The following is a 27,481-nucleotide window of genomic DNA, read 5'->3' as shown; positions in this document are numbered from 1 at the left end:
TTCCGGCTGGTCGCAGGACGGCGCCACGGGGCGGCTCGTCTGCGCCACGGCCGACTGCGGCTCCGGCACTGCCGAGTGCGCAGGCGCGGGCGCCGCGCCACCGGCGACCCTGGCTGAATTCACGCTCGACGGGAGCGGCGGGCTGGACTTCTATGACGTCAGCCTCGTGGACGGCTACAACCTCCCCGTGCTGGTGGAGACCTCCGGCGGCGGCGGCGGCTCCAGCAGGCCCGCGTTGTACGCGGCAGTCGGGTGCGCCGCGGACCTGAACACGATGTGCCCCGCGGCGGTACGTGGAAGGTGACGGACGGGTTGGGAGGTGGGGTGGGGCCAGGCGGGATAAAGAGCTGATGGACTTTGCATTTTTGCCCAGCACCACCCCCTAGATACAAGACGACGATAAAAAATGATGTAGATATAAGAGCTGTTGGATGGATTTTTTTGTCTTCTTTTCTTTTTTTAACCAACTTCTTTAAGATAGAAGAGCTCTTGGAGATGCTCTCAGATAAGTCTCATTTATGCGAAGGGGATCGGCCCGGATGTGGACGGCCCAAGCTTACGAAGCATATAGCATCGGCGGCACGGCGGAGAACATGCTGTTCCTGTCGACGGCGCCGGCGCCGACGCCGCGGCCGCTGCTGGTGACGGCCACCAGCGCGGCCACGAGCCCGGCGTTTCCCACAAGCGTCGGCTCGGTCTGCCCGAAGGCCATGCGCGAGTCGTTGAACCTGTCGTGGCGGTCCGGCCCGCCCACCATCGCGCCCGTGAGCACGTTCGGGTCCGCCTTCTTGGTGTCGCGCCACCTGCGCCCGCCGGTGCACGAGTACGTGACGCGGTTGCGCGGCGTCGACGCGCCCCGGTGGTGCACGTGCCGCGGGTACCTGCCGCCGTAGCCCACCACGTAGCTCATCTTCCTCGGGTTGTCGCCGAGGATGTAGTCGAGCTGAGACCTGGCGAACGCCCGGAGGTCGTCGGCGGGCATGAAGTTGGGGCCGCAGTTCCAGCCGGGGACGTTGACGGCCTCCAGGTAGTCGGCGTAGAGCGCGGCGAGGAAGGCGTTGGCCACGACGTACTGCAGCGGCTGGCCCCGGCCGTGGTTGAAGAGCGCCAGCCCGCCCCTGGTGAAGTTGAAGGCGGCGAAGCGCCGGAAGCACTTGCACATGTCCAGGGCGGCGGCCTTGTGGTATCCGGCGAGCGACTCCTCGTAGGGGTAGCCGGGGTCGAGGAACATGCGCAGCCACGACAGGAGCAGGCCGTCGCCGGGGAGCTTGTTGTCCCAGCTGAAGACGGAGAGGTCGAGGATGTCGTCGAAGGCCCCGGCGCGCTCGGCGAGCACCGGGGCGGTGGCGGCGGCGATGTAGCTGCTGTTGCCCGTGGCGTAGTACATCCACGCCGCGCACCAGACGTGCTCGTCCCAGTAGCTGGTGGAGTTGTAGAAGGGCTCGATCTCCGGCCGGTGGCTGGAGTAGGTGGGTTGCTGCTGGTTGCTCGCTCCGCGCGTGGCGAACTCGTATATGGTGGCCGCGCCGTGGGCGAGCTTCTTGGAGTAGGCGTCGTCGTCGCGGAACGCGATGGAGGCGGCCGCCAGGGCCGCGGCGATCTCGCCGCCGAGGTCGGGAGCCGAGCTCACCGCCAGGGAGGGGCGAGGGTACGCCATGTCCTCGGGCCGGTTCCAGCAGTAGTGATCGTCCGGCGTCCCGCCATTAATCTTTGCAGCTCCCACCTGGAGGAAGCACGAGCCAGCAGATCAACACGGCGCAGAGAGAATTGGAGAAAGATCCACACGACCAAAATTCAGGATCTGGGGAACGAAAATGAATAACAGCTACCTGAGCATAGACATGGCCGATGGTAGAAGCGGAGGAGTTGAAGGTGCGAAGCAGATAGTCGGTGCCCCACCTGATGAGCTCTCTGACATGGTCGTACTCCCCGACGGCCTTGTACTTGGCGCTGTATTCGACCACCGACCAGCTCTGCAGCGTCATGGAGAAGGCCATCGGGAAGTGGAACTTGATGTTGTCGCCGGCGTCGTAATAGCCGCCGACGAGGCCGCCCTTGACGTCCGCGGCGTCGGAGCCGTCCTTCAGACCGGAGTTCCCGCGCCACGGGATGCCGTTGCTCCTCGGAAGCCGGCCGGCTGTTGTGCCACGACGAAGAGGTCACAAATGCTGTCAGGAGGGCATTTTTGGAATTTTTGAACAAAATAGATTGATTGTACGTGGAGAATGCGTGACAAGTCGTATGCTGCTGCAACAGAGGGGCTCCTTGGTACCAGTGAACGTGCCAGATTGCCGCTTCCTGCGGAAGTTTGGTGAGTACTCCAGTGCAGCGAGCTGGGCAAAACATTCCATTTCTAAGGCTGCAGCTGTGCTGTGCACAGATCACTACGCGTCGTCAAAAACGGCAGTTCAAGGCAAGACGATTCCATTCCATTTATTATTGCAGAGGCGTGTGCAAGCAAAACGCGATCCAAATTCCCCAAGTTCTAGCGCAGCGGCGGATCTGCGCAGGTTCGTACCGATCAAAGATTGCAACTTCGGCAAAAAAAAAATTCGATCCAAGCAATGCAAGAATGTTGGGATTAGTCCCACATTGGTTGTGGGGGGAGAGTTGAACCAACATAAAAATGGGGGGAGTCTCTCACCTCTTGGGCTAGTTTTTGGGGTGTAGCAGGATTTCCCCTGGGTGTGCGCCCGGTTGGGCCGACTCTTCTGGTTTTTGGGCCAACATTTGGTATCAAAGCTGGATCCGCAATCTCCTGTGCCCGTGCACACTTGGGTGGTGTAGGCCCGAAGCCCAGTGAACCATGGGTGTGAGGCCCGTGTGTGCTCGTGTGTCGAGCCGGACCGCGGGTGTGATGTCCATATATACGTGTGTGCTCGTGTGTCGAGCCGGACCGCGGGTGTGATGTCCATATATACTCGTGTGTTGAGCCGGTCACTGGTGGACTGTGGTATGGGCCCGGTCAGTGCTGAGGAGCACCAATGTATGACCGCGGGTGTGATGCCCATATATGCTCGTGTGTTGAGCCGGTCACTGGTGGACTGTGGTATGGGCCCGGTATGGGCCCGGTCAGTGCTGAGGAGCACCAATGTGTGACAGGGGCGCCCGGTTGAGCCGACTCTCCGTGATCAAGGAGGGGATGGAGTGCCGCGGGCAGTGCTCACATTTCTGGGCGTTGAAGAAGAGGAGCGGATGGAGTGCCGCGGGCAGTGCTCACATTTCTGGGCGTTGAAGAAGAGGAGCGCCTTGCGCAGCGCCTCGGCGTACTGGTCCGGCGGCGGCGGGCGGGGAGCCCTGCGGGGGATGGACTTGGAGACGATGACGGGGAGGCCGACGATGACGAAGCCGGCGGCGAGGCCCATGTTCCGCACCGACACCGCGCCGGGGTCTAGGTTTTTTACTCGCGGTGCCTCCCTTGGCTTGGACCAGCGCATAGATGGAGGCCGGCGGGGGGATGCCTTTGCGTCGCCGGCGAGCACTGAGTCACTATTCACACCAGCCCCCGAAACCCCAACGGTGTTGCAGAAATTGGCAGGAGGGGCCGAGAGCCCGGGAGTAAAAGGCGTGGGCCCTAAATTCTCTTGATTTGATCGGTGGCTATGTAAATTCTAGCTACAAGAGAAAATGAACGAGAAACACATTGTTTTGAACTATGGGGCAGAGCAGAGGTGAATATATATTTGCTCCCCCTAGAAAGATAACCTCTTTGTTTGCACGGCTAATTATGTTCATTCCCAAATCCACTACCAAACAATGGAAAAGAAGCTCACCTCACTTCATCTCGTAGTAAGAAACATGTGTTATATAGAAGAGATAGTTTGCTTGGGTGGTGCTTGCAATTTGGATGGCAGTGCTTGCGCCAAATACTAACAATTACAGTATCAATTTATCAACTATAGTTCTTTCTCAGATTTGTCTCGAAAATTATTGATTGTATAATTGGTATAAAAATAACTATATGGAAATAAATGATGACTTGTTTTGGTCAAGAGTTAAGAAAAATGGATAGCAACGGTATCTGAATATTAACCCATAATCAAGAAAAAATCGTTTGTATCTATCATAATAAATGTTATAGCAGGGTATGTCTAGGCCATATTTCTTTATTCCTTCAGAAAATTATGTAAGATATAAAGTTGGTCATATTTATGTCAATTACTCCCTCCTTCCCCGTTTATAAGGCATACACGTATATCAAGATTCAAACCTTCTCATCTTTGACCAATAATTTGACTATTAAATTTTTTTTTATAATGCAAATTTCATATGATTGGATTCATAATCAAACATAGTTTACAATGATTATAAGTTTATAATCAAAAGTGATATAATATATGATAAATAAATGGTCAAAGTGTTGTTTAGAAGACCGTGTCATGTTCTACCATGCCTTATAAACGGGGAAGGAGGGAGTAGATTGTACCCTACCTATATCCTGAATGAGAGCTTTTTTTCACTTTTATGATAGAGAGAGGAGCTGTATTTCACTTTTGCACGTCAATCCCGCTGATGCAATCCATGGAGCCCATCAAATTGCGTTAGAAGTACCTTCAATGGCGACAATCCGGCGTTTTTTTTTCTTTTTTATATTTAAAAAAATACAAAATTTCAAAAATATAAGGCGGTTTTAAGAAATTTCAAAAATGGACCCCTATCGCCCATGGGGGGCGACAGGCCCCCTTTGGCCCCCTATCGCCCAGGCAATGGGCGACAGGGACATTTTTGTAATTTTTTTTCTTCGAACAGGTCCCTGGCGGGGGACGTGGTGCAGGGGAGCCGGGCGCCCCCAACGGGCGACAGGGGGGCCTGCCCACCGGGCGGCAGGGCAGAGCTGCCCTATTTAAACCCCCTCCCTTCTCACCCCTCATTCTATTCTCTAAAATTCCAGAAAAAATAGAAAAAAAAAGAGAGGGGTGAGAAGAAGGAAAGCGGCGAAGCCCTACCGAAGTGCGCATCTGTGATCTGCAGGTATTAACGTTTGAGCTTTCATTGTGATTTTCTTATGAATCAGAGTAGAAGTAATCTTTATATATTGAAATATTGGATCGTAATCTTAGAATAATAGTAGCTATTGTTATTTCAGCTATTGTAGTTCATAGTAACATGTAGAAAATGACATATGAATCATAAGCTAACCTGGGTAGGCTGGTGTTGATGGCGGCGGTCCCATCCCTGGGTACAGTCCCCCAACTGGCGTTGTCCCTCTAAACATTCACATCCCCTGCCGTGGGACGAAGTGGGATCTTTGTTGGCCCCAATGGCCAGTATGGCCAACGGAAGAAGAGGGACCGAATCATGTTTGTGTCGATTAGTAAAAGTATAGCAAGAACTGATATTATTTAAATTCAGTATCCACGTTACCTGCAGTAGTGTTCCACTAGCGTCCCTGATCTGGCTGAGAGGTCGGCTCATGCGTCGTCGCCTGACACGGGAATGACGTTGAGGCCTGGGACGATCCTTGGCTCTCTTCATAGTCCACACGGCTACCAAAATCGTGCAGTACTGTACGCAAGTGGTCACGGTGCCTGGACCATGCCTCTCTCTGCTCAACCTGGGTCATAGGGGAACCGTGATCCACCCTCGTGAGGTAAGCGGAGCAGTCCGCCTCCATCATGTTGCAAAGTCAAAACTGCATTCATTTTAGTAATGGAAAATCTCCTCACCTCTCTCTTTTTTAGTAATGTGAGGCCCCCCTGTCGCCTGTGGGGGGGGGGGGCGACCGGCCCCCTCCTATACCACGTTCCCCGCCAGGGACCTGTTCGAAGAAAAAAAAGAAAAAAAATTACAGAAAGATCCCTGTCGCCCGTTGCCTGAGCGACAGGGGCCTGTCGCCCCCCCCCCCGGCGACAGGGGTCCATTTTTGAAATTTCTTGAAACCGCCATATATTTTTGAAATTTTGTATTTTTTAAATATAAAAAAGAAAAAAACGCGACAATCCGGGCCGGGGTTCCTGGCAGGCGGCCCAATCTTTCCTGGGCCAAACATATCAAACATCCATCCACGGGCCCCCAGCCCTACTCAGTTAGCGTGCGACCCCCTCAGCCAGCCAGGGCAGCAGCTTGCCCCATTACGCCATGGCCTTCTCTTCCTTGGCGCCCTTCTCCCCGCCTTCTGGAACCTTCCGACCCCATCCCGCCCGGCGGCTCCGGGCCGCCGCGTCCGGGACCGGGAGTGTCGTGGCGTGCTCGCCGGCCCCGCCCGACGTCGTGGTGACGCGCGAGCGGGGGAAGAACGCCGAGCTCATCGCCGCGCTGGTGAGTACCCTCCATGGACCCTTCCTCCGTTGTGCTTTTGTGTTGGAATCAGTAGCTAGAGTGTAGAGGAGGTGGCAGGAGGAATGGCTTGGACGTTGGGTGCTGTAGCCTTCTTACTCCTGATCAAATTTGGTGAATTAATTAGGCGGAGGAGTTTAGATGTTTGACTGTACGAGGACGAAACTCAGTGGTTAATGTCTTGCTCGAATAGGAGCCCAAAGCATATGGCGCTAGATTGGGGAATCATACTGATTGCCTCCATGTGAGGGTTAATTTACGGCTTGATATAGAAAATATCAGGGATTCAGGGCCACATTTGTACTGTAGGGTTCTGAATGGTGAATGCTAATGGAGCTGATTGCTTCTCCTTCCCTTTGGAACTGTTACCTGAATTTCTTTCACCATTTGTTCGCTCTCAAAAGAAGCCTGATGTCCATGCTGCATAGCTGGTTCAAATTAATTTTGGTTTTGAATATTTCTTGTTGGTGACGTGAATCATGATGATCTAATATTTTTCAAAACAGCATAGTTCCTTTTCGTTATTCGGCTGATTGCTGCTTTGCATTTACATCTAGTTTCTAATTGGATTCTGTAGGAAAAGCGCAATATAAACTCTCTGGAACTTCCTCTCGTTAAGCATGTTGAAGGCCCTGATGCAGATAGGCTTTCGGATGTCTTACGTGGTAAGTGTTATAGCCTTTCCTTTTTCGTGATCGGAATACCGTCATCTGCTGGGTTTCATTTTCTGAGTTTTGTACTTCGGATATGCAGCACATAAAGTTTTGTTCTTTCACTTTTGTTTTTTATTCCATTTTCACCAGAAGATACTATGGTAACCTATTCTATAATGTAACTCCTCTTTCCACTTAGTTTATAAACTGCAATACGGTAATTCATGAATCAGTCAATGATATTCTGTACTTACAGATGACAAGTTTGACTGGATTGTTATAACCTCTCCTGAGGCAGCTGCAGTGTTCCTTCAGGGATGGAAGTAAGCTTGAGGAATTTTGCAGTTATGTGCACAATATTGTTATACAACTAGGGATTATGCCTTGATTGATGCTTAATCCTTGTAACTTGTTGTGCCATAGATTCATCTACTCTGTCCTTTTTTTTTGGCTTACAAAATACTTGGCGTATGTTATTTCTATAATTTTTTTACAGGCATATATTCCCTGAGTTCAAATCATTGTTGCATCACCAGCTCAAAATAATCTAAGGCTGCTATATTTAAGCAATTCATATTGGTTCAATGCCAGGGCTGCTGGAAGTCCTAAGGTTCAAGTAGCAGTTGTTGGAGCAGGAACGGCTAGGGTTTTTGATGAAGTATCACAATCTGAAGTTCGATCTCTTGAGGTTGCATTTTCACCTTCCAAAGGTAGCTTACATTGTCATTTCTCTGATTTCCTTGTTAAAAGTGTATTTTGTAGACTTTATGATCTTCTGGTCATCTTCAATTATTTATCAACATTAACCAATTTGTTCCATTTCTTTGTTTGTCAGCTATGGTTTAAGTCTTGGCGTCGGAGCTTCCAAAAAACAGCAGGAATACATGTAAAGTGATGTATCCTGCATCTGCAAAGGCTGGGCATGAAATCCGTAAGTCAGCTTGGTGTTCACATAGCATTTATCTTGTTACTATTTTCTTCTGCCTTCAGTAAGGTCACATGTTTCTCGCATTCAGTTTTCCCAAATGGGCTGCTTTCTGTAGGATGTTTTGAATTGATTGTGAGCTGCAGGCAATCTTAAGTTTTTTAGTTAAAATTTTTTATGTTTATGAGGAAGGGCGGGCCTGGTGCGGCGGTAGAGCCTACCGTCTGTAACCGGAAGGTCCCGGGTTCAAGCTCCGGCCTCTGCACAGTCGTGCGGGAAAGGCTTGGCGCTTAAAACAACCTGTCGTGGTGTGCAAACCCACAGCCGGGTGGCGTAGTGCGCCCGCCTAAACCCAGAGGGTGAGTACTCGGGGGTTAGCTAGGATTAGCCCAATCTCGGTGTAAGAACACGATGAACACAGAGGGTTTAGAGTGGTTCGGGCCGCCGGAGCGTAATACCCTACGTCCACTGTGTGTTGTATTGCTTGTGCTCTCAAGAGGTTGAGAACGGGATTGTTCGGAGTGAATCCGAGCCTGTGTTGTGTGATTGTCCAGCCAGGGTCTGCCTTCCCTTGACCTTGGAGAGTCTCCCTATCGCGCGTCAAATGTTGTCCCTATTATATGCCTAAGGGGAGCACGTACACAAAGCGGGGCCCCGACATGTGGACCCGGCGATGTATTATAAACTACTCTTTGGCCTTCAATGCCCCAGATCCGGAGATCTTGTCGTCGGCCTTCGTGCGTAGCTTCTGACCAGGGATGGTCTTGAGCTGTCCTATCGGAGTAGAGTCTAGCCTCTGCAGCCGCGCGTCGAGGTCATGATGAAGCGACGAACTACTGACTCTGTCCACTGTAACAGCGTGCACTGTTGCTCCAGTCAGTAGCTGGTCATCATGACTCGTCGCCCATGCACTCGGCGCTGAGTCTTTAATGCTTGCCTTGGTAACTGACGAGCCGCCTCGGTAACTGGCGATCCACAGTATGGACTGACAAAAGCTGCCCCGTGCCCAGCGGCAGCAGAGCACGCCTCAACCACTCGCACTTAATGCGGGTGGGTGAGGGAGCTTCCAGCGGAAGGCTTGCGCCCGCGTCTGCGTGACACGTGGCGGCTCCGGACCCCTCCCAAGCAGCTAGCTGAGCCGAGAGCTCACGGGGGTCCGGATAGGCACGTGGCGGATGGCACGTGGAGGTCCCGGACCCACCTGCGGGGGTCCGGGTCCGCGGCCACAGGTGCTGAGCATTTCCACTTCTGGGACACGTGGTGACACCGGACCCGTCCCCGAGCGGGAAGCAGGTCTGGGACCGTTGGTCCGGTGAGATGGAGTCGGACCCCAGGGGTCCGGCTGCTCAGCTTCTTATGGCGTAGTTACGGATAACTACGCGAGTCTTGGCACAGTAGGAGTGGGTACCCCAGCTGCTGGGTACCGACACAACCCTTCCCAGACCCCCACGCAGTGCGGGTAGCCTACGGCACTGGGTACGCCCCCTTTTTATGTTTATGAGCTCATAACTTGTGTGCTGATCTATGGACTTGTTTTAATCTTTTCTCACTTCTTTTACTTAGTGACAGTATACATTCAAGCTTTATAATTCTTAATTCTTTTCAATGCAGAGGATGGTTTATCAGAACGAGGATTTGATGTGACACGATTGAATACATATACAACAGTAACTTCTTCGTGCTGGATGAGTGTTTTTATTACTTTATAACCACATACACAGACAAACTAGTCTTCTGCATCTTGTTGTGCTACTTCCAGTAGTCTGTGATACTTTTTTTTAGCATAAATCTTTATATTATTATATTGCCAATTTATTTCATTTTTCTGATAAACAAATCTTCTTGTGAATTGAGTTTTACAATAATCTAACTCAATCATATTTACCTTTTTAGTTATTTCCTGTAGGTTAAAGTTCTAGTGAGCTTTTGAACTATATCTATCTAATATTGGTCAGCTATTCACTGTCTAGATATTTAATCTCATGGCTTGCCTTTTTTTCCCCCTTTGGTAGTGTCATTTAGTTCTATAAGTTGATTGCGAAAGGTGACCAAATGACCAGATTAGTGAGTAGAGATTTAATGCTATGAGAATTAGAAAGTAGTCGCCATCAGTTAACATATGAAAGTGTTGTGTATGCAAGCAGGTCCCTGTAGACGATGTTGAACCACTAGCATTAAATCTTGCTGTATCAGCTCCAGTTGTCGCAGTAGCTTCTCCTTCTGCACTGAGGTAATTATACAATCGCATTGGGATATAACTTTTTTTTACACTTTCTTCCATTAATTGTGCAATGTAAAGCTGTTGCGCAGCAGATCTGAAGATAATATCATTTAAGCATCAAACTGATACTTTGGGAGGAGCATAGTTAACTCTATAATATAGGATCCAATCAATGTTGCTTGAATCATTAGATCACTTTCCATTTTGCTACGGTTTGCTTTTATGTGCGGTTACATTGTTCAATCCTTTTTTTGTTACATTTGGAGCAGGGCTTGGTTAAAGCTGATTCCGAAAGTCGATAATTGGAATAACTCCATTGCTTGCATTGGTGAGACCACTGGCTCTGCAGCGAAGAAATTGGGCTTGAAGAGTATATATTGTCCAACAACCCCTGGACTTGAAGGGTATGCACACATCATCTAGCCCTTTGAGTAACATTATCCAATTGCCAATTCGCCATGTACACATCAGGGATGTTGATCACTGCGAACTGGTGCCCTCACAATGCATTGTGCAGTCCTTGATTACTAACTAATCTGATCGCATGATTTCTCATGTTGCTTTTCATAGGTGGGTTGAAAGCATTCTTCAAGCGCTCAGAGTCCACAGGCAGTTGAAAGAGGTTCTTCTCTTATCCTTGCGTTCAATTAAACACCCATATCTTATTTTCCTTGGTTTCTCTCGTCATATCCTTCCCTATTTCTGCTCATAGGCCCCAACATGTTAACACGGGCAACCCCGTGTACCAGATGACAGAGCTTCTTGATATTGGTGACCAGCTGTAGATTTAGGAATTCTTTGCTTCTTTGACCTCTCCACGTCTTCTGTTGTTTTGTCAGCGCGACTCGTGGACTGTGTTGTGGTGTAATATGGTGGTGTAATATTGTTTATTTGTTTCGGGGTTCGTGCTAGTTAGTGAGAATGATGATGATGAATCGTTGGGGGGCTTGGCGGGCCTTCTCGGGTTGGTTGTGTTGACCCATGATGTGACTGGATCTGTTTGGCGGCCTGTCAACCGTTTATTTTTCATGCGGCTCCAATGGAGAGAACATGGGTCATGTGCTCTAAGATTTTTTCCTCAAAATTTTCTCCATTGATTCTATCATCTTACTTCAAACAGCTTGGGAGTTGAACTTGAGAGAGATGGTGCGCTAGAAATTTTCATCTCTGCTATCAACGCTGAGTCGGACAATGTAAAGTCACACACTTATGCAGAACATCACAATCTGTGCATTCTATCTTTTTTTTATTTCCACCACTCGTTAGTTTTGCGGAGCGGATATTGGTAGTGTATTAGATATCCTTCTGTCCATCCTTCATCTTAATCGTGTAGTCCTTGAGGCTAGTCAGCTCATCACCACTCTCAGTACATTGGTATATAAGTCGCTCAAGAGTGTAAGAGCACAAGATGAAGCATGGCCTTGGCATATGAGATTTGGCTAAGCAAGATGGAAACTGATGGAGTGCAGCTCAATGCACTCGGTATCTGCACAATGCCACAAGTAGTAGTAGTTTTGGCCTTAAAAGCTCAATGCACTCGGTATCTGCACAGTGCCACAAGTAGTAGTACTTTTGGCCTTAAACACGTCGTAATAATGAATTCTCATCAACAACGTTCGATTAGACTGACCTCAGCAGCTTCCCCCAGCCGTCGCCTTCTGCACACGTGGCCCGGCCAGTCGTCGCCTTCCGCACATGTGGCCCGACCAGCGCCCCGCCGCGTCCGCCCGCCCGCCCGCCGCGTCACCGTCTCGAAGCCTCCGGCACAAGTTGCTGAGGTCAGTCTTATGGTTGGATACTAAGACTTAGAATCAATCAACATGTTGCAACTACTCTAGCAAGATAATTTAGCCAACTTCAAAATTATCAGAAAACTAACATCACCAGCAAAGAATCAACATAACAATCAGCCGCATGTAGGAAAAGGTAAAAAAAATCTCACAAGATCTACACTAGCACCCAAGACGAATGCAATAAAGAAATTTTTAGGTAGGCTTTCCCAAAAAAACACACAATACCATCAAAGTATAGTTCACCTGGTGATAGTAGCTGCTATAGTTTATTGGATTGCGAATACAAATGGCTGGAATGTCACGGCCCCATGAAATAAGCAAACTCATACCATTAATGCTACAAATTTCAACCCAGTCGATAAAATTATACAAATGTTGGTTCAGTGAATATGCATTGAACTGTCCATTCCTACGACTAAAACAGAGACAAATCACTGTTGGGTTTCCTTAATCTTGAGAAAAACTTGGTGAGAGTTTCCAAGATGAACCCTTCTAAGGAGAGGAGTTTTTTTCACCCACAAGACCACAACTGGCCTTTGTTACTATCCTTTGTTGTACTTTCATTACAAACACAAGAATATGAGAATCATTGATGTTGATATGTAAACCAGATTCTCAGATGATAACAGACCACAAATTTAATAATTTATCTCAGAACGGAGCATCCCTTGTTGAAAATAACAATTTATAATTGATAGAGTTATAAATAATTTGGAAATAGAAAGAGAGAGAGGAGTTGACATGCTTTATGGCAAGGTATGGCTTTCTAGAATGAGGAGACCTTTATCTACACACCGATACGGGAGATCAATTGATCAATTTTATACCAGAGAACTCAACTCTTTATTCACTATAACTCAGTATACAACATAGGACTCCTGCACTCTTTACGTGGCTATCCCATTAGGACACAACTGCACTATATGGCTATCAGGCCACCTCCAATTTAAGACCTCTTATGACATGCTATGAAAAAGAGGAGAGTAGCATCTCTATTTATAGGTGCTCATGGATTGTGGTGTTGCCGTGTGGCAAGTTCCACACTCTTCTTTACAAAATATTTATCTCTAGAATTTCTCATTCTTATCTAACTATGTTATATATCTATATAGGTAGTATAAGGATAATATAGGAAAAATCTTTTGTGATATCATCTACCTTCGTTCTTTTATTTTTCATTTCTTCCCAATCCATTCCCTATCTACGACCTGCCCTGGCGGCTAGGGTTTCCAAGACTAAAAATTCCCCTCAATCAATATTAAATCACTATTGACAATCTTACCCCTTTTAATAGAGGGTTGGATCTTTTCTGTACTACATACTAGAAAGTGGTAATATTATGCACCTTAAGGTTTCTATATCAGAGACCCAATATAGATACTTTCTATGTAAAGAGTTTCAGGAATAGGACATAGTAGCTCCTACTCCACAACACCTGCAGTTGGTTGATGAAGATCACCACTAGGTGGCAAAGTCTAAATCACCAAAACCCTCCTTACATTATCTAGCTTTTCATCTCCACATCCAATGAGATGCATTGAACTCTGAAGGGTAAGTGCATGTGGAGGGAGAGTCTTACTAGGATTGATAATCTCAAACTTCACTACACCTTGAAATAGGAATAAACAAGAAAAGCTCTTTCCTAATTGGTATCAGAGCTGGGGAAAGATTGGTATCAGGGCTGGGAAGATTGGTTAGGATCGCAAACAACTATCAGATTTGTACTTTGTATACCCTTATAATCATCAAAGATCGTTGAAGTGGCTAGTTTCTTTAAATAGGAGGTGTTGAGAATAAAGAAATTCATGAAGCTTTCCTCTAGCGATCCATTCAAAGGTATTCTGGAGAGTCAATGGATTGTGAAGAAAAACACCAAAGAAGATGGTCCAAGGGCAAGAGCCAAATATGGCCACACCAGAGCTTGTAGACTACGATCATGACCGACCTCATATTCTCTAGTAGTATCATATAGACTATGCACACAATGTTAGGTAGCTCAAGTGAACTTGTAATGTTCGGCACATAACTTGACGAAATGATAAGATCGAGCAAGGAGCCCGCACCATCCTTGCACCAATGTAAAAAAAAATTCAGCTTCATTTGGACAAGAATACATAATACCTACATGTTCTCCAATCTAAGAGCAAGGAATATAAAATAGCTCAGTCTAAAGGGAATGTAGACCTTCAATTTTTAACATCTTCTGCAAGTCTGTTGGATAGAGGTGAGAATCATTAAAACCCCCTATAAATAGAATAGGGTGCAAGTATCCATCTCATCTCCATCCTTCCCTTCATTCTCTGCCTGTGTTGCAAGTATGACACCAGAAATCCAATTATCACGCTTCCCGACGCATGACATGACAGCTATAGAATTTGTCTGGTGTCTGGTGATAGGCTCGTTTATTAGTTAATATTTTTTATTTTCTAAGTTTGAGTTGTATTAAATCAAGTGTTATAATTTTCTCTTTTCAGTATTTTTGCCTTTTATTATGTTATCTCAGAGGAAGTCTTTGTTTGATCGTTATTTTATTAAAATTATGCTAGACATATTTCTCGGGAAGTTGGATAGTGCGTAGAAGTTGCGCAAGAATTTTTCCAAATAATATTTCTTAGGAAGTTGGAAAGTGAACATATTTGTAAAAGTTGTGTGAGAACTTATAGTGGGAGTTAGGTTAAAAAAACTTTCCATAAATTTTCTCCAAAAAGTTATGCATGTAAGTTATATGTTGTGAAAAGCTATGCTAAAAAATAATCTTGTAAGAATTTGATTTGAAAGAAGTTATGCGTCAAAATCCAGTGTATCAAGAAAACTGTACTGAAAAATATTCACTGAGTTGTTTGGAAAATAAATATATAAGTTGCGCTAATAAGAAAGGTCCGTGTGCAAGGGCGGCGCTAGGGGTACGCCCCTGTATTCCAGGGCGTAATCAAGATTTGGGATGCACTGCTATACAAAAATTTATACAATAGCTCATAGCCTCCTAGGTCTAATTCAGCAAAGAAAGCCCACGAAGGAAGAAGCCAGGAATCAGAAAAACCTCTGTCCGTTCATCTGTCACCAGCCGTAGGGCTAGGCCGTGCACCCTATCGCCCTGATCTCCCTCCCGATCGAGCGCAGCAACGAAGGTGATTGAAGCTGCATCCATCGCGTGAAGATCCACGCGGCCCACCAACGCGCTCCCCCGCCCTTGCGCCGCCGCCTGGCTCCGGCGCCGACTCTGGCGCCTCTGCCGCCGCCTCCCCTCACCTTTCTCGCCATCGTGCCGCCTCTCTTCACCCCGCCTCCTCCCACCACCCAATGGTTGTCTACCCCGTCCGGCCGGCGGTGCTCCCACGCCGCCTCGCCCTCCGCCGCCCAACCCGCCACCACCGCGGGGCCGCCCCCCAGCCCCCTCCTCTTTGGTCGGCGCCCATGGAAGCCCAGCAACCCAAAAAAATAAGTTTTGCGGCTGCCCTCCACCACTCCGGGCGCCGGCAACCGCTCCCCCCACAAACCACCCTTCACCGGCCACCCCCACCTCCTCCCCCCACAAACCACCCTTCACCGGCCACCCCCACCTCCTCCCCTAGCTTGCTGTGGCCGCTCCCCCTCCCTTGGCTCGCCGCCGCCGCCCACCGAAGCATGAGGAAGAACGGAGGCCTTCAGACGATGGATTCAAGTTTTATCGCGCGGGCGATATATAGCCCTGGCGTTCCCGACCCCTGTCCTCGGTCCTTCCCTGCCGACTTCCTGCCTGGCGCATGGCTCCGCCTACGCCTCCGCCTATCCCCCACTCCGGCAAGCGGCAAGGCGACATTCGGCGACCTACTGCCCTGTGCCAAGTTGGTTACACTTGCTACAAAGTTTTATCATAAGGAATTCACAACTGAGAAATTATCAAAACTTTCATGGCAGCTTATTATGTACATTTCTCATGTTCGTAGAGATGAAAGGTTTAAAAATTTGAAGAACCTATGTGAGCTTTCAGTTAAACTTGTGGACACAGAAAAAGATGAACAATATTATGTTCTTTACAAGTTTCTTAAGTTGGTGCTAATTCTTCCCGTAGCCACTGCCAATGTTGAAAGAATATTTTCCACTATGAATTTTGTGAAGAACAAGCAGATGAATAAAATGGGTGATGAATATTTGAACAATTGATTGGTTGCTTTCAATGAGAGAGAAATTCTTCAGTCAACTGAAAGATGGGGATATCATCTATCTCTTCCAACAAAGGGATCGTAGGGTTATATTGTAGCCTTTAATGTTTTGTATTATTTTTTAAGTATTCATGTTTAGAATTTGTACTTTCATCATTACTATAGATTTGTCATGACCATTATAGTTTATCATCCATTATATTGGGTATTTGCTTAAAAAATTATATATGACCTATACGTGGCATATCTAGCCGCAAATTCCTAGCTCCGCGCCACTGCCCGTGTGTCACATCTCCTACAAGACGCACTCTTGGGCATGTACACACTCTGTTCACTTGACTTGTCAGCCAACCAATTAGCAATGTTTTTCTCACACCAAATCAGCACCAACCACCAGCCATCAACCAGCCAACAGTACTTTTCTTTCATAACAAATCAGCACTAGCCACCAACCACAGCCAAATTAAGAGAGTGATGTCTGTGCTACCAACGCACGGTCATCCGTAAATTAACAATTCCACTGAACGTCGCGGAGTGAATCCTTGGCCACCTAAGTTCTCAAAGCCCAGACCCCGGAGTATAGATGTCCATCCGGGCGGCCCGGCACGGCCCGAGCCCGATCCCTTAGCGGGCCGTGCCGGGTCAGCCCACAGGCTGCGCTGGCGGCCCAGGCACGGGCCCACGGGCCTGTTTCGTGCCGGGCCGGCCCAAAAAACACGGTGGCTCGAGCGTGCTCGGGCCGTCCACTGCCCGCACGCCGCCGCCCGCCGGCGGCCGCCCGCCAACCGGATCTGTAGAGGGGCCGCCTGGATCTGCCGTCTGTCGGGTGGAGCCGTGGAGTGGTGGAGGAGAGGAGTGGGCGGCGCCGAAGGTGGAGGAGACGAGGGGAGCGGCGCCGGCGGATGGCGGCGGTGGAGGAGAGGAGTTAGGGAGGTGGCGTCCGGCAGGGCAGAGTCGCGGTCTCGCGGAGATGAGGAGGCGGCGGCCGGCCCCGTGGATCCGAGGAGGAGGCGTCCGGCAGCGGCAAAGCGGAGGAGGTGGCCTGCGAGGTGGAGCTACAGAGACGAGGAGCGGCCGGCGACGGGGACGGCGTTCGGGGCGGGGACGCAGGGGCGCGGGGGGGGGGGGCTGAGCGGCGGAGCCGCTGCGGCCTGCGGGAGTGCGGGGGGCGGGGGGGCTGTTAGGGATAGGGTTTGGAGTCTGTGGTGGGGGAGCGCGCCCGTGAGCTGGGCTGTGCTTGTTGGAGTTAGCGGGCCGCTACCGGGCCGGCCTACTAACTCCGTGCCGTGCCGGGCCGTGCTAGCCCACGGGCTGGGGTGACGGCCCAAGCCCGGGCACGGAGAGCGGGCCGGGCCAGCCCGGGCACAGTTTGGACTGGGTCGGACCATGCTTGGGCCGGGCCAAATTGGCCGTGCTTCGGGCGGGCTAATGGGTTGCGGGCTGCATGGACATCTATACCCCGGAGGCACCCCATCCCAGTATAGGTCTGAGTTTGGAGAGCGCTTACAACCACGCGCTGCCAAAGCATGTGCCACACCGTTACAGACTCGAGGACAATACAAAATAGAGAAACACATAAAACTTCTGAACAAGACTGCCAAGTGATGGTTGATGATGCCTGGATGGCGACGACGGACGAGGAGGGGAAGCTTCCTTGTCGGTCACGGAGAACAAGGAGAGGGGCGCGTCGCGTCCGCTCACGGCTCATCACTCATCAGGGCAGTTGGCACTGTCGGTGACGATTTTTTTAAAAAAAAGTGGCCCTCCATGCAACGTATGCTCGCCCCTCCTCGCCGATCTGTTTGTCGGTGCGCCAGTATCTTATTTGCTCATAGGTTAGTGCCTTAACAACTCGATAACCATATTCTTTTAGCCCGTGGCCAGTGGCATGTCCCCTTCTTCAGTTTTTTTTTTATAAAGGAGCTACCTGTATTATATTAAGGAAAACAAACACAAGAACGGTACATACAGGCACCCTCTGGAAAGTTACAGTAGGACAGGTGTCCCAACCTTTTTGCACAAAAGACCCTAACGAAAAGAAAAATTACAGCGAAGTCCTTGAGATCTTTTGCACAGCTCGTCTTCCATGGCCGCTGCCTCTGTCTCTCTCCGTCGTGGACGACATCGCCGGAGACAAGAGAAAACGACAGCAGCTCCCGGGCCAGCAGAAGTTGTATCGCCCAAAGGCTTTGAAAAGAGCCGCAATAGAAGATGACCACGAAAGTACATCGGCCGGGAACACATCCCCAACTTCTATGGCCATGGATCCAACCTTCACCCGAGGAGCAAGAGGGATCCATCCACCACCTCTCCACAAACCCGACCACTGTCCTGCTGCATAACAAAATCGGCGCCCAATCCATTCCTGGGTGAAGCGCCAAGCAAACTCCAAGAGAAGGGCCTGCACGAGACGAAAGCTCCACCGCGGTGAAGCACCTCAATCCCGTCGACCGCACCCTCACTAGCTCCTCGCCGACGCCGGAGAAAACGTCGCCGAGACGATGAAGGAGCTGGAGGGACTTATTCCACCACGCCGCCGCCGCCATCGCCTCGTCGGCGCCGCTAGGAAACCACCGCCTAGAAATACTAGGACAAGCTGTACATTGCCGGGCAAGGATCCGCTGATCCCCAACGCATCCGTGACCAAGGAGGCCGCCGGAGGTGGAGGGGATCACCGGTCCCGCCGGCGAGACCACGGGAACTCCTCCCTTTGCCCCTCTCAACTGTAGAGCTCAAGAGAGGATTCTAGAGGAAGCGGCTCGCAGTCGCTGCTGGTGTTCCCCTTCTTCAGTTCTCTCCCTAATAATCTATCCGTTGTATCCTCACTGTAACCGACGCCCGCTCGAATGCTCGATACCAGTAGCCCTGATCTCTGAATGATTGGCAGGCCAGGGCATTTAGCAGGCAGGTTGCTTCTGTTTTTTTTCCCTTCAGAACAGTATCCCTTCGACAAATTGTTGAAGCGTTGTGTCGAACACCCACACGTCAGGCACCCCAAATCGGAGCTTCAGTTCATTTCCTAATCTAAATCCGTTCTTGGCCTGCACTGGGTGTCAGCACCTTCATTTTCCGGTGAAACGTCGCTGTGGAGACGGTCGCTAGACGACGGCCTTTGCCAGTTGCAACACGAAACTGGTTTTGGCTGGAAGGTGTGTGTTGCGTCGTCCAGCAGGCGGCCTCCTAGTGGACATGGAAAGAAGAAATTCAGAGAAGGATTGTATAATTGGTGCCAGCCTCTCGCCAGGCTGAGCAGATGCGCGTAAACAAATCGGAGGAACAGAACGAACGAAGCCACTGCTCTGCTCAGCTCGCATTCTATGCATCATGTGTGTTCCCTCCCAATGCTCCCATATTTGACCACGGGAGATGGCGACCGACACACATCCGCACACAGGACCGCACATGGTTGTTGTGCTTGCAGATTTCTGCCTGGTTACCGCCCTTGATCGGTGGCTGTGGCTCCCACTGAATGACTGAAACTCTTGTGTTCAGTAAGAGGAATATTTTTTAAATCAAATCAGAGGAAAATTTTTCAGTAGATCATTGGTCCGTTCAACCTGTAGAAGTATTGTTCCAAGTGGAGTTACAGCAGCTACACTGCTATACGCTGTGTTCGCTCAGCACCAGCCACCAGCCAGTCAGCAGTACTATTCTCTCATAACAAATCAGCACCAGTCATCAGCCACAGCCAAACGAATACAGCGATAGTGGTGGTGGCTGAAGCCTGGATTTCTGTAAAGGAAAGAAAGTCGACTGCAGCCTGAATATTTCAAATCTGACTCTACCACCCCCAAACGTCAGTGAACTGCACACTAACACAGCAGCATCAACCCACCCTGCACCCACAGTCGGTTGGATGAGAAACAATTCCGGAAAAGGGATCACGAAACGGGCACATGTGGAGCACCGGAAAGGCGATGCGGACAGATTGTTGGGCATGTTACACACCTGCGAGCACGACAAAACGCCCTCCCTTAAAATAACGGCCATCATTGGAGGTGAGGTGTGGAGACGAGCAGATGCGCTGCGATGCCGCCGGCCTCAGCTCAGCTCAGCTACCTGGCCAGTTTCTCACCCCCTGCCCTGCAGCGAGACGGCCGGGATCGTCGTCCCGTGGCGCGGCGTGAACAGGCGAACAGGAGCAGATCGGACGCTACCCACGCGCGGCCACCACCAGGGGGCGCTGCGTCGTCCAGCAGAATATGCCCCCCACCAAACGCGAGCACATGGAAAGCGATGTGATCTTCTTCACTCGGTTTCGGGGCCCCGGGCCGCCGGCCTCGTCGGAGTCGAGTACTGCAGGCTGCAGCTGGCCTCCCCCGGGATCGTTGAGCGTCGCCGTGATGACTGGACGGATCCCGAGCAATGGCGCCTCCAACGAGAATCGGTTAATGTTGGCTGTCCAAATGGGGTCATGGTGGTTTTGCAATGGGTACACGGCTCGCGCAACTTCATCTTATGACCCATGTGGATATAAGCGCACGATCTTAACGTATTTGGACCAACCAGTCCAAATAGATGATATCCATATCGCTAGATTTTTTTATCGAAATTTCCACAATATCAAAGGTAAAAAGTAGCTAGCAAAATGGACCCCATGGTTCAACTAAAAAAAATCAATCCACGAACTTCTTCCCTCTCAAACGGCAGCCAATATCAAGCTTGTTACTGGAAATAAGAACAATGGGAGAGAGAAAATAGTACTACAGCATTCAGGGTGGTCCTGCTTTATGGTTGCCTTATACAATGGTGCAGCTAGCTGAAAGAAGTATTTTAATTGTTATGGATAGCTTTCTCAACCCACTGTTGGTCGCCCTAAGAGGGTGTCCCTGCAGTGGACGATAGTAAAAATGACTCCATAGGTCGTATCAGTCCTCGTCAAATGACTGAGTCAACTTTAACTTTTTGGTGTAAAAAATAACATCAATTAGTCTAGATTATTTTATATGTGGATATGTTTATGTTAATCTTATGAAATTGCCCATCTTCAATTTCATTATACATGTGAAACAATGAATTCAAAATGCAAAAGTTGATGGTTTCTAATCAATTCATGTCGATTATAGAAAAGTAGAGAGATACACATGATGAACAAACAATATTTCATCGTCGGATCTCATTTTACTGACACAACCAGATTTTAGTACTTATTCAAATCCTATACAATCTACAAACATGTCACACACACACACAAAAAATCACAAGTTTCCTTTTCTCCGTGGTACCCGTAGCACAAGGAGTAGATTCAACTGAAAAAATAAATGCGTAGTCGGCTCTTTTTTCCTCCTGCTACGCGCCTCCCCTAGCAGGAGGACGGGCCAGCACCCACCCTCCACGGGTCAACCACCCCCTCGTCTTCAAAACTCCCCCACCCGGCCACCTTGCTCAGTCCGCAACCCACCGCCAGGAAGGCTCGCGGCTCCCCGTCGACCCCGAGCGTCCGGCCGCGCGGCCCCTCCATGCGCCGCTGATCGCGCGCGCGAGCGATCAAGCCAGCTACCCCAGGGGAAGGATCGGAGCGCGGGCGGCGCAGCTCACCTCAGCTCTGCCGCCGCTGGCCGGCCGGCAGCTAGGTAGCTAGCAGCCATGTACGCGGCGAACCACTGGGGCGGGTCGTTCGAGATCGCCGACGGGGCGGCGGAGGACGACCACAGCCGCAACATGGACCTGGACCGCGGCGCGCTGTCGCGGCAGCAGCACCACGAGCTGGACGAGACGCAGCAGAGCTGGTTGCTCGGCCCGCCGGAGGCCAAGAAGAAGGACAAGTACGTCGACCTCGGCTGCGTCGTCGTCAAGCGCAAGCTCCTGTGGTGGGCCTTCTGGTGCGTCGTCGGCGCCTTCGTCCTCATCGGCCTCCCCATCATCATCGCCAAGTCCATCCCCCACAAGAAGCACGGCCCGCCGCCGCCCGACCAGTACACCGAGGCGCTCCACAAGGCGCTCCGCTTCTTCAACGCCCAGAAATGTGAGTGCCACTGCTACTCTCGTCGATCTTCCTCTGCTTTGTCCTGCGATGGATCCTTGAAAAAAAAAAAGAAAGAAACTGAATTTTGGGTACTCTGCTTCTGCTACTGATGCATCTTCACCGAACTTACTACTGCCATGATTGCTGATCGGCTGGAACCAGTGTGGATCTGCCATTTTTTTCTGCAAACTGAAACTCTGCATAGCAGATTTGCTTGCATCGTATGAGCCGAAAATTGCTGCCTTTAATCATCCGTGTTTGACCAGCCATTATCTTAAGGTCTTGCACTGTTTTTTTTTTGAAACTAAGTTCTTGCACTGTTGGATGTTGATGATCCAAAGCTGGGGAGCGATTGCAACCCCAAGTTACCGCGCTCTACAGCTGTGTACAGCTGCAACCCCACTAGCGGAATGTTCTGTCCTGTTCTCCCTATCACTACACCTTTGCAGAAAGTGATGGTCTGAATCTGATGTGGGGGAGAAATGGCCCCAATCCCAATCGCTCTAGGCTGGAACCTTGGCACGCACGTTCACTCACATGAAGGGCACCAACCAAATTGATCCATTTTTAACACAGCACCAAAAAAAAAAAGCTCGTCTTTATGATCTGGATCAAACGTGTGAACAGATCTTGGTGAATAATTATCCTGGATATCTTGCCGAATACTCGTACTCTGTCACTGGTCTTCACCACCAGTGATCTTGCACGCTGTACCTGTAGATCTTGTTTGTATGCTAGTAGTATTTTCTGCACTGTTCAAAATGCAGTGCAGTCTTCCTGCTGCTGTAAGTTCAATGACATACAGATCAAGAAATGTGGGGAGATGGATACTGCTGAATTCATCTGACAGCATTTTGATCCCTCTTCTTGGTGACAGCCGGCCGGCTTCCGAAGAACAACGGCGTCCCGTGGCGCGGGAACTCCGGCCTGTCGGACGGCTCCGACGCCAAGGATGTCAAGGGCGGCCTCGTCGGCGGCTACTACGACGCCGGCGACAACATCAAGTTCCACTTCCCGATGGCCTTCTCCATGACGATGCTCAGCTGGTCGGTGATCGAGTACAGCGCCAAGTACAAGGCCGTGGGCGAGTATGACCATGTCAGGGAGCTCATCAAGTGGGGCACTGACTACCTGCTCCTCACCTTCAACTCCTCTGCTTCCACCATCGACAAGATCTACGCTCAGGTAACTGATACTGAGGCCTTGTTTAGTTCTCTTTAGATTTTAGATTTTTAGATTTTTGGAAGAGAAACTTGCACATTTGAAGTATTAAATGTAGACTAATCACAAAGCTAATTATAGATCTCGTTTGTAAACTACGAGACGAATCTAATGAGCCTACTTAATCCATCATTAGAACACATTTACTGTAGATTTACTGTAGCAACATAGTGCCTAATCACACCGTAATTAGGCTCATTAAATTCGTCTCGCGATTTACAGTCCATTTGTGTAATACGATTTATTTTTCGACTACATTTAGTACACCATGCAAAGCGATTTATAAAAATTTTACATTTTGGGTTTTTGAACAGGGGCTGATCCAAATTCTCAAACGCTGAATTTCGCAGTTCTGACATTTTTATCTTGTTTTGAAACTATATATTTACCAACTACTAGTAGTTCATATAGAAATACAGGGATCATATTGATCTAAGTCTCCAACTGGAAATTTAGCTCTGCAGTTTATTGATGGGCACACCTAACAACCTTTGACTCGCCACATGATTTTATCATAGATTATGGTTCAGCTTCCAACACCTACATGTGCTTACAGGGGCACGCCATGTTCCAAGAAGTAAAAAAAAATGGTCGCTTGCTTTGTCTGTTGTGTGATCCAGAACATTATTATTCTTTAGCTTAACAGTGACCTAGAACATGGCCACCATCCATGATATAGCACTGGCCAGGAAAGTACCCAAATGCTAGTAAATGAGAAGAAGTAACGGGAAGTTAAGTAATTTTAATTTGTTCTAGTAATAACCTTGCCAGCTGCCGAGGTGCATTCAAATCACGAGCTAAATTAATTACCTAGTAAAACATTTGCAGTAGTATTGAAAAGGGATCTTGCTCGTGCTTGGCTCCTCACCAGGTGGGAGCTGCAAAGATCAACGGCAGTCAGCCGGACGACCACTACTGCTGGAACCGGCCGGAGGACATGTCGTACCGCCGCCCCACCATCGCCGTGAGCTCCGCCCCCGACCTCGGCGGCGAGATCGCCGCCGCCCTGGCCGCCGCCTCCATCGTGTTCCGCGACAACGCCGCCTACTCCAAGAAGCTGACCCATGGCGCGGCCACCGTGTACAAGTTCGCGCGGCAGGCGGGGCACCGCACCCCCTACTCCCTCCGGCAGCCGGACATCGAGTACTACTACAACTCGACGAGCTACTGGGACGAGTTCATGTGGAGCGCCGCCTGGATGTACTACGCGACGGGCAACACGAGCTACATCAGCTTCGCCACCGACCCGCGGCTGCCCAAGAACGCCAAGGCCTTCCTCAACATCCTCGACTTCTCGGTGTTCAGCTGGGACAACAAGCTCCCGGGCGCCCAGCTGCTGCTGTCGCGGCTGCGCATGTTCCTCAACCCCGGCTACCCCTACGAGGAGTCGCTCATCGGCTACCACAACGCCACCAGCCTCAACATGTGCATGTACTTCCCGCGGTTCGCCGCCTTCAACTTCACCAAGGGAGGCATGGCGCTCTTCAACCACGGCAAGGGGCAGCCGCTGCAGTACGTCGTCGCCAACTCCTTCCTCGCCTCGCTCTACGCCGACTACATGGAGGCCGCCAACGTCCCCGGCTGGTACTGCGGCCCCAACTTCATGTCCACCAACGACCTCCGCGCCTTCGCGAAGTCCCAGGTAATAATATTATTGGATTTCTTGGCTCAATTCTCGATCGAGCTACTACTAGTTTAGTTAGTTTCGATCCTTTCCTGACAACAATGGCGTCCGTTTGTTCCATGATGATGGTGATCGAGCAGCTCAACTACATTCTCGGCGACAACCCGAGGAAGATGAGCTACGTGGTGGGGTTCGGCAAGAAGTACCCGCGGCACCTGCACCACCGGGGCGCGTCGACGCCGCACAACGGCGTCAAGTACTCGTGCACCGGCGGGTACAAGTGGCGCGACAGCAAGAAGGCGGACCCGAACCTGCTCACGGGCGCCATGGTCGGCGGGCCCGACCGGAACGACAGGTTCAAGGACTCGCGCAACACCTACGGCCAGAACGAGCCGACGCTCGTGGGCAACGCCGGCCTCGTGGCGGCGCTGGTGGCCATCACCGACAGCGGCAGGGGGGTCGGCGTCACCGCCGTCGACAAGAACACCATGTTCTCCGCCGTGCCGCCCATGTTCCCCACCGCGCCGCCGCCGCCGCCGTCCTCGTGGAAGCCGTGAGGGCCGGAGAGCGAGCAGCTGGTGGTGGTTCGTTTGCTCATACGATTTTTGGTGATCACGTACGCTATTCTTTTGTACAATACCAGGTTAACTTGTAAGCAAAACGCTGTGGACGGTGGCATGCATCATGCGTGGCCTGTAGATGTTTTATGCATAATCGATTACGGTTAATGAATGGAAAAAAAAATATACATCTTCTCAAATGTTCAGGCTTGTTTAGACTTCTCTTCTGCATTTACTGAAACAAATGTTCAGGCTTTTATCTTCACACATCAACATCGTCTAATTAGTTCACAGAGCACAGTTTATGAGACCAAAGTAGCGCAACAACAAGCGTGTTCCCTGGAAGGCTGAAACTCTGCAGCTCTGCAGCGTCTAATTGTTTCAGTTGGGATCGAAGTCATTTGCATGTTTGTTTCCATCCATTCCAATGGCCATAAGTCGATACAGATTGAAGTATGCATTGCAATCGCAAACACTGGATCACATGAGTAGCGGTGGCCCAAGGGGAGACGACAATAGTTAGGAATGGTAATGGACTATGGTCCTAATACTCTCTTCTTTATTTACTGAAACAAATCGTCAGGCTCTTATCTTCACAATTCAACTCGGCCCTTAACTAATATTTTTATCTCAAAATTGTATAAAATTAGAGCTCAGCTCTTAGATTATTTAGGCAAAAAATTAAGACTATTTACCACCCCTAATAATAGCTATCAGCTCAATCTGTTTCCCTTGATAGCGACCTAGCGTAAATGGTACCATGTTTATTTGTTTGTCTTTGTGTTCCTCTTGTTCTGAACTTCCGCGTAATGTTGTATCAGACTAGCTGCAAATCTTTTCAGCTTTTTGCTACTTATACAAAATGCACAATAATTTATTATGAGATCGGGCCATCAGCATTTTGTTACCATCAAGTTCATCCTTATCATTAACCAGACATCAAACTCATGTTAATCTACCATTTTTATCATTAATGACGCTTGGATGTTGATCCGGTGGTTTAGATTGGAGTTTGCACGGTTTGTACGGAGAGATTGATTTGCACATGATATGTTCCCTTGCATCTTATCAAATTGAAAAGAATCAATTCATAACAGTTTGGTCGAATTAGTTGTTGGACCAAATTGGACAATAAAGCTTGCAATAAATGTTCTAGGTGATAAAATGCGGATCATCACCCCCGGACGATATATAGGGGCCGTTTAGTTACCAAAAATTTTCACCCAAAAATTTTCACCTCATCTTTAAACACATGTATGAAGCACTAAATGTAATTAAATAACAAAACTAATTACACAGTTTGGATGTACATAACTAGACTAATCTTTTAAGCCTAATTAGTGCATGATTAGCCATAAGTGCTACAGTAACCCACATGTGCTAATGACGCGGTCAAAGGCCTCAAAAGATTCGTCTCGTGATTTCCAAGTGAGTTCTGAAATTAGTTTTTTAATTAGTGCCCGAAAAGCCTTTCCGACATCTGGTCAAACAATCGATGTGACTTTTGATCCAAAAAATTTCACTAACTAAACACCCCCATAGCCCACGCCACAAACTTCGTGTCTGACAAACAAAGTCCAATCTGTTTTCAAATTGCTTTATTCCAATCTGCGATACAGTACAAATTTCGAAATTTATTTATTTTGTCAGATTACAAACAACATGCATTGATGTCCGTCAAGTAAAAATGGATGAAATTTTTCCTTCTGTCACCGAACTCCCTCGAACTAGTAAGTGTGTCTCTGTGTGTTGTTCTGGTTAAGGCACTGTTTAGTTCCCACCTCGTAAACACAAAAATGTAAAATTTTGCAAAGGAATCTTGCTAATTTGAAGTACTAAATGAAATCTATTTACAAAAATTTTTGCATGGATGGGCTGTAAATCGCGAGACGAATCTAATGAGCCTACTTAATCCATAATTTACAACAGTGATGCTGCAGTAACCATCCGCTAATTATTGATTAATCATGAATTAATTAGCATCATCAGATTCGTCTCGCAATTTACAACACATCTGTGCAAAAAAAATTCGTAAATAGACTTCATTTAGTATTTCAAATTGGTAAGATTCTTTTGAAAAAAAATTGTGTTTACACTTCAC

General features: G+C 49.2%; 2 protein-coding genes and 1 pseudogene across 2 annotated transcripts; 2 read left to right on the top strand and 1 right to left on the bottom strand.

Annotated features, from left to right (window-relative positions):
- Positions 1 to 556: 556 nt before the first annotated feature.
- LOC120681190 (endoglucanase 12-like) lies at positions 557 to 3,365 on the bottom strand. Its single transcript, XM_039962712.1, has 3 exons — positions 3,221 to 3,365; positions 1,824 to 2,137; positions 557 to 1,723 (listed from the first exon to the last, which is right to left on the bottom strand). Exons 1-3 carry the CDS (start codon positions 3,363 to 3,365, stop codon positions 557 to 559), a joined length of 1,626 nt encoding a protein of 541 aa, XP_039818646.1.
- A 2,674-nt stretch (positions 3,366 to 6,039) lies between these two features.
- Positions 6,040 to 11,192, top strand: LOC120683138 (annotated as a pseudogene).
- A 10,145-nt stretch (positions 11,193 to 21,337) lies between these two features.
- On the top strand, positions 21,338 to 25,580 carry LOC120682261 (endoglucanase 12-like). The gene is made up of 4 exons (XM_039964086.1): positions 21,338 to 21,975; positions 22,853 to 23,160; positions 24,068 to 24,838; positions 24,961 to 25,580. Exons 1-4 carry the CDS (start codon positions 21,597 to 21,599, stop codon positions 25,375 to 25,377), a joined length of 1,875 nt encoding a protein of 624 aa, XP_039820020.1. The 5' UTR covers positions 21,338 to 21,596; the 3' UTR covers positions 25,378 to 25,580.
- Positions 25,581 to 27,481: the final 1,901 nt, after the last annotated feature.

This window comes from Panicum virgatum, chromosome 7N, assembly GCF_016808335.1.
Source record: "Panicum virgatum strain AP13 chromosome 7N, P.virgatum_v5, whole genome shotgun sequence".
Lineage (NCBI taxonomy): Eukaryota > Viridiplantae > Streptophyta > Magnoliopsida > Poales > Poaceae > Panicum > Panicum virgatum.
This window is presented reverse-complemented; position numbering and strand designations above follow the sequence as displayed.

Excerpts from the sequence above, each read along its gene's own strand:
- LOC120681190 (XM_039962712.1), bottom strand. The coding sequence starts at position 3,365 with ATGGGCCTCGCCGCCGGCTTCGTCATCGTCGGCCTCCCCGTCATCGTC. Across the intron at positions 2,138-3,220 it reads CTTCTTCAACGCCCAGAAAT|CCGGCCGGCTTCCGAGGAGC; the intron begins GTGAGCACTGCC and ends GTGGCACAACAG. Across the intron at positions 1,724-1,823 it reads ATGTCTATGCTCAGGTAGCT|GTGGGAGCTGCAAAGATTAA; the intron begins GTTATTCATTTT and ends TGCTTCCTCCAG.
- LOC120682261 (XM_039964086.1), top strand. The coding sequence starts at position 21,597 with ATGTACGCGGCGAACCACTGGGGCGGGTCGTTCGAGATCGCCGACGGG. Across the intron at positions 21,976-22,852 it reads CTTCTTCAACGCCCAGAAAT|CCGGCCGGCTTCCGAAGAAC; the intron begins GTGAGTGCCACT and ends TCTTGGTGACAG. Across the intron at positions 24,839-24,960 it reads GCGCCTTCGCGAAGTCCCAG|CTCAACTACATTCTCGGCGA; the intron begins GTAATAATATTA and ends GTGATCGAGCAG.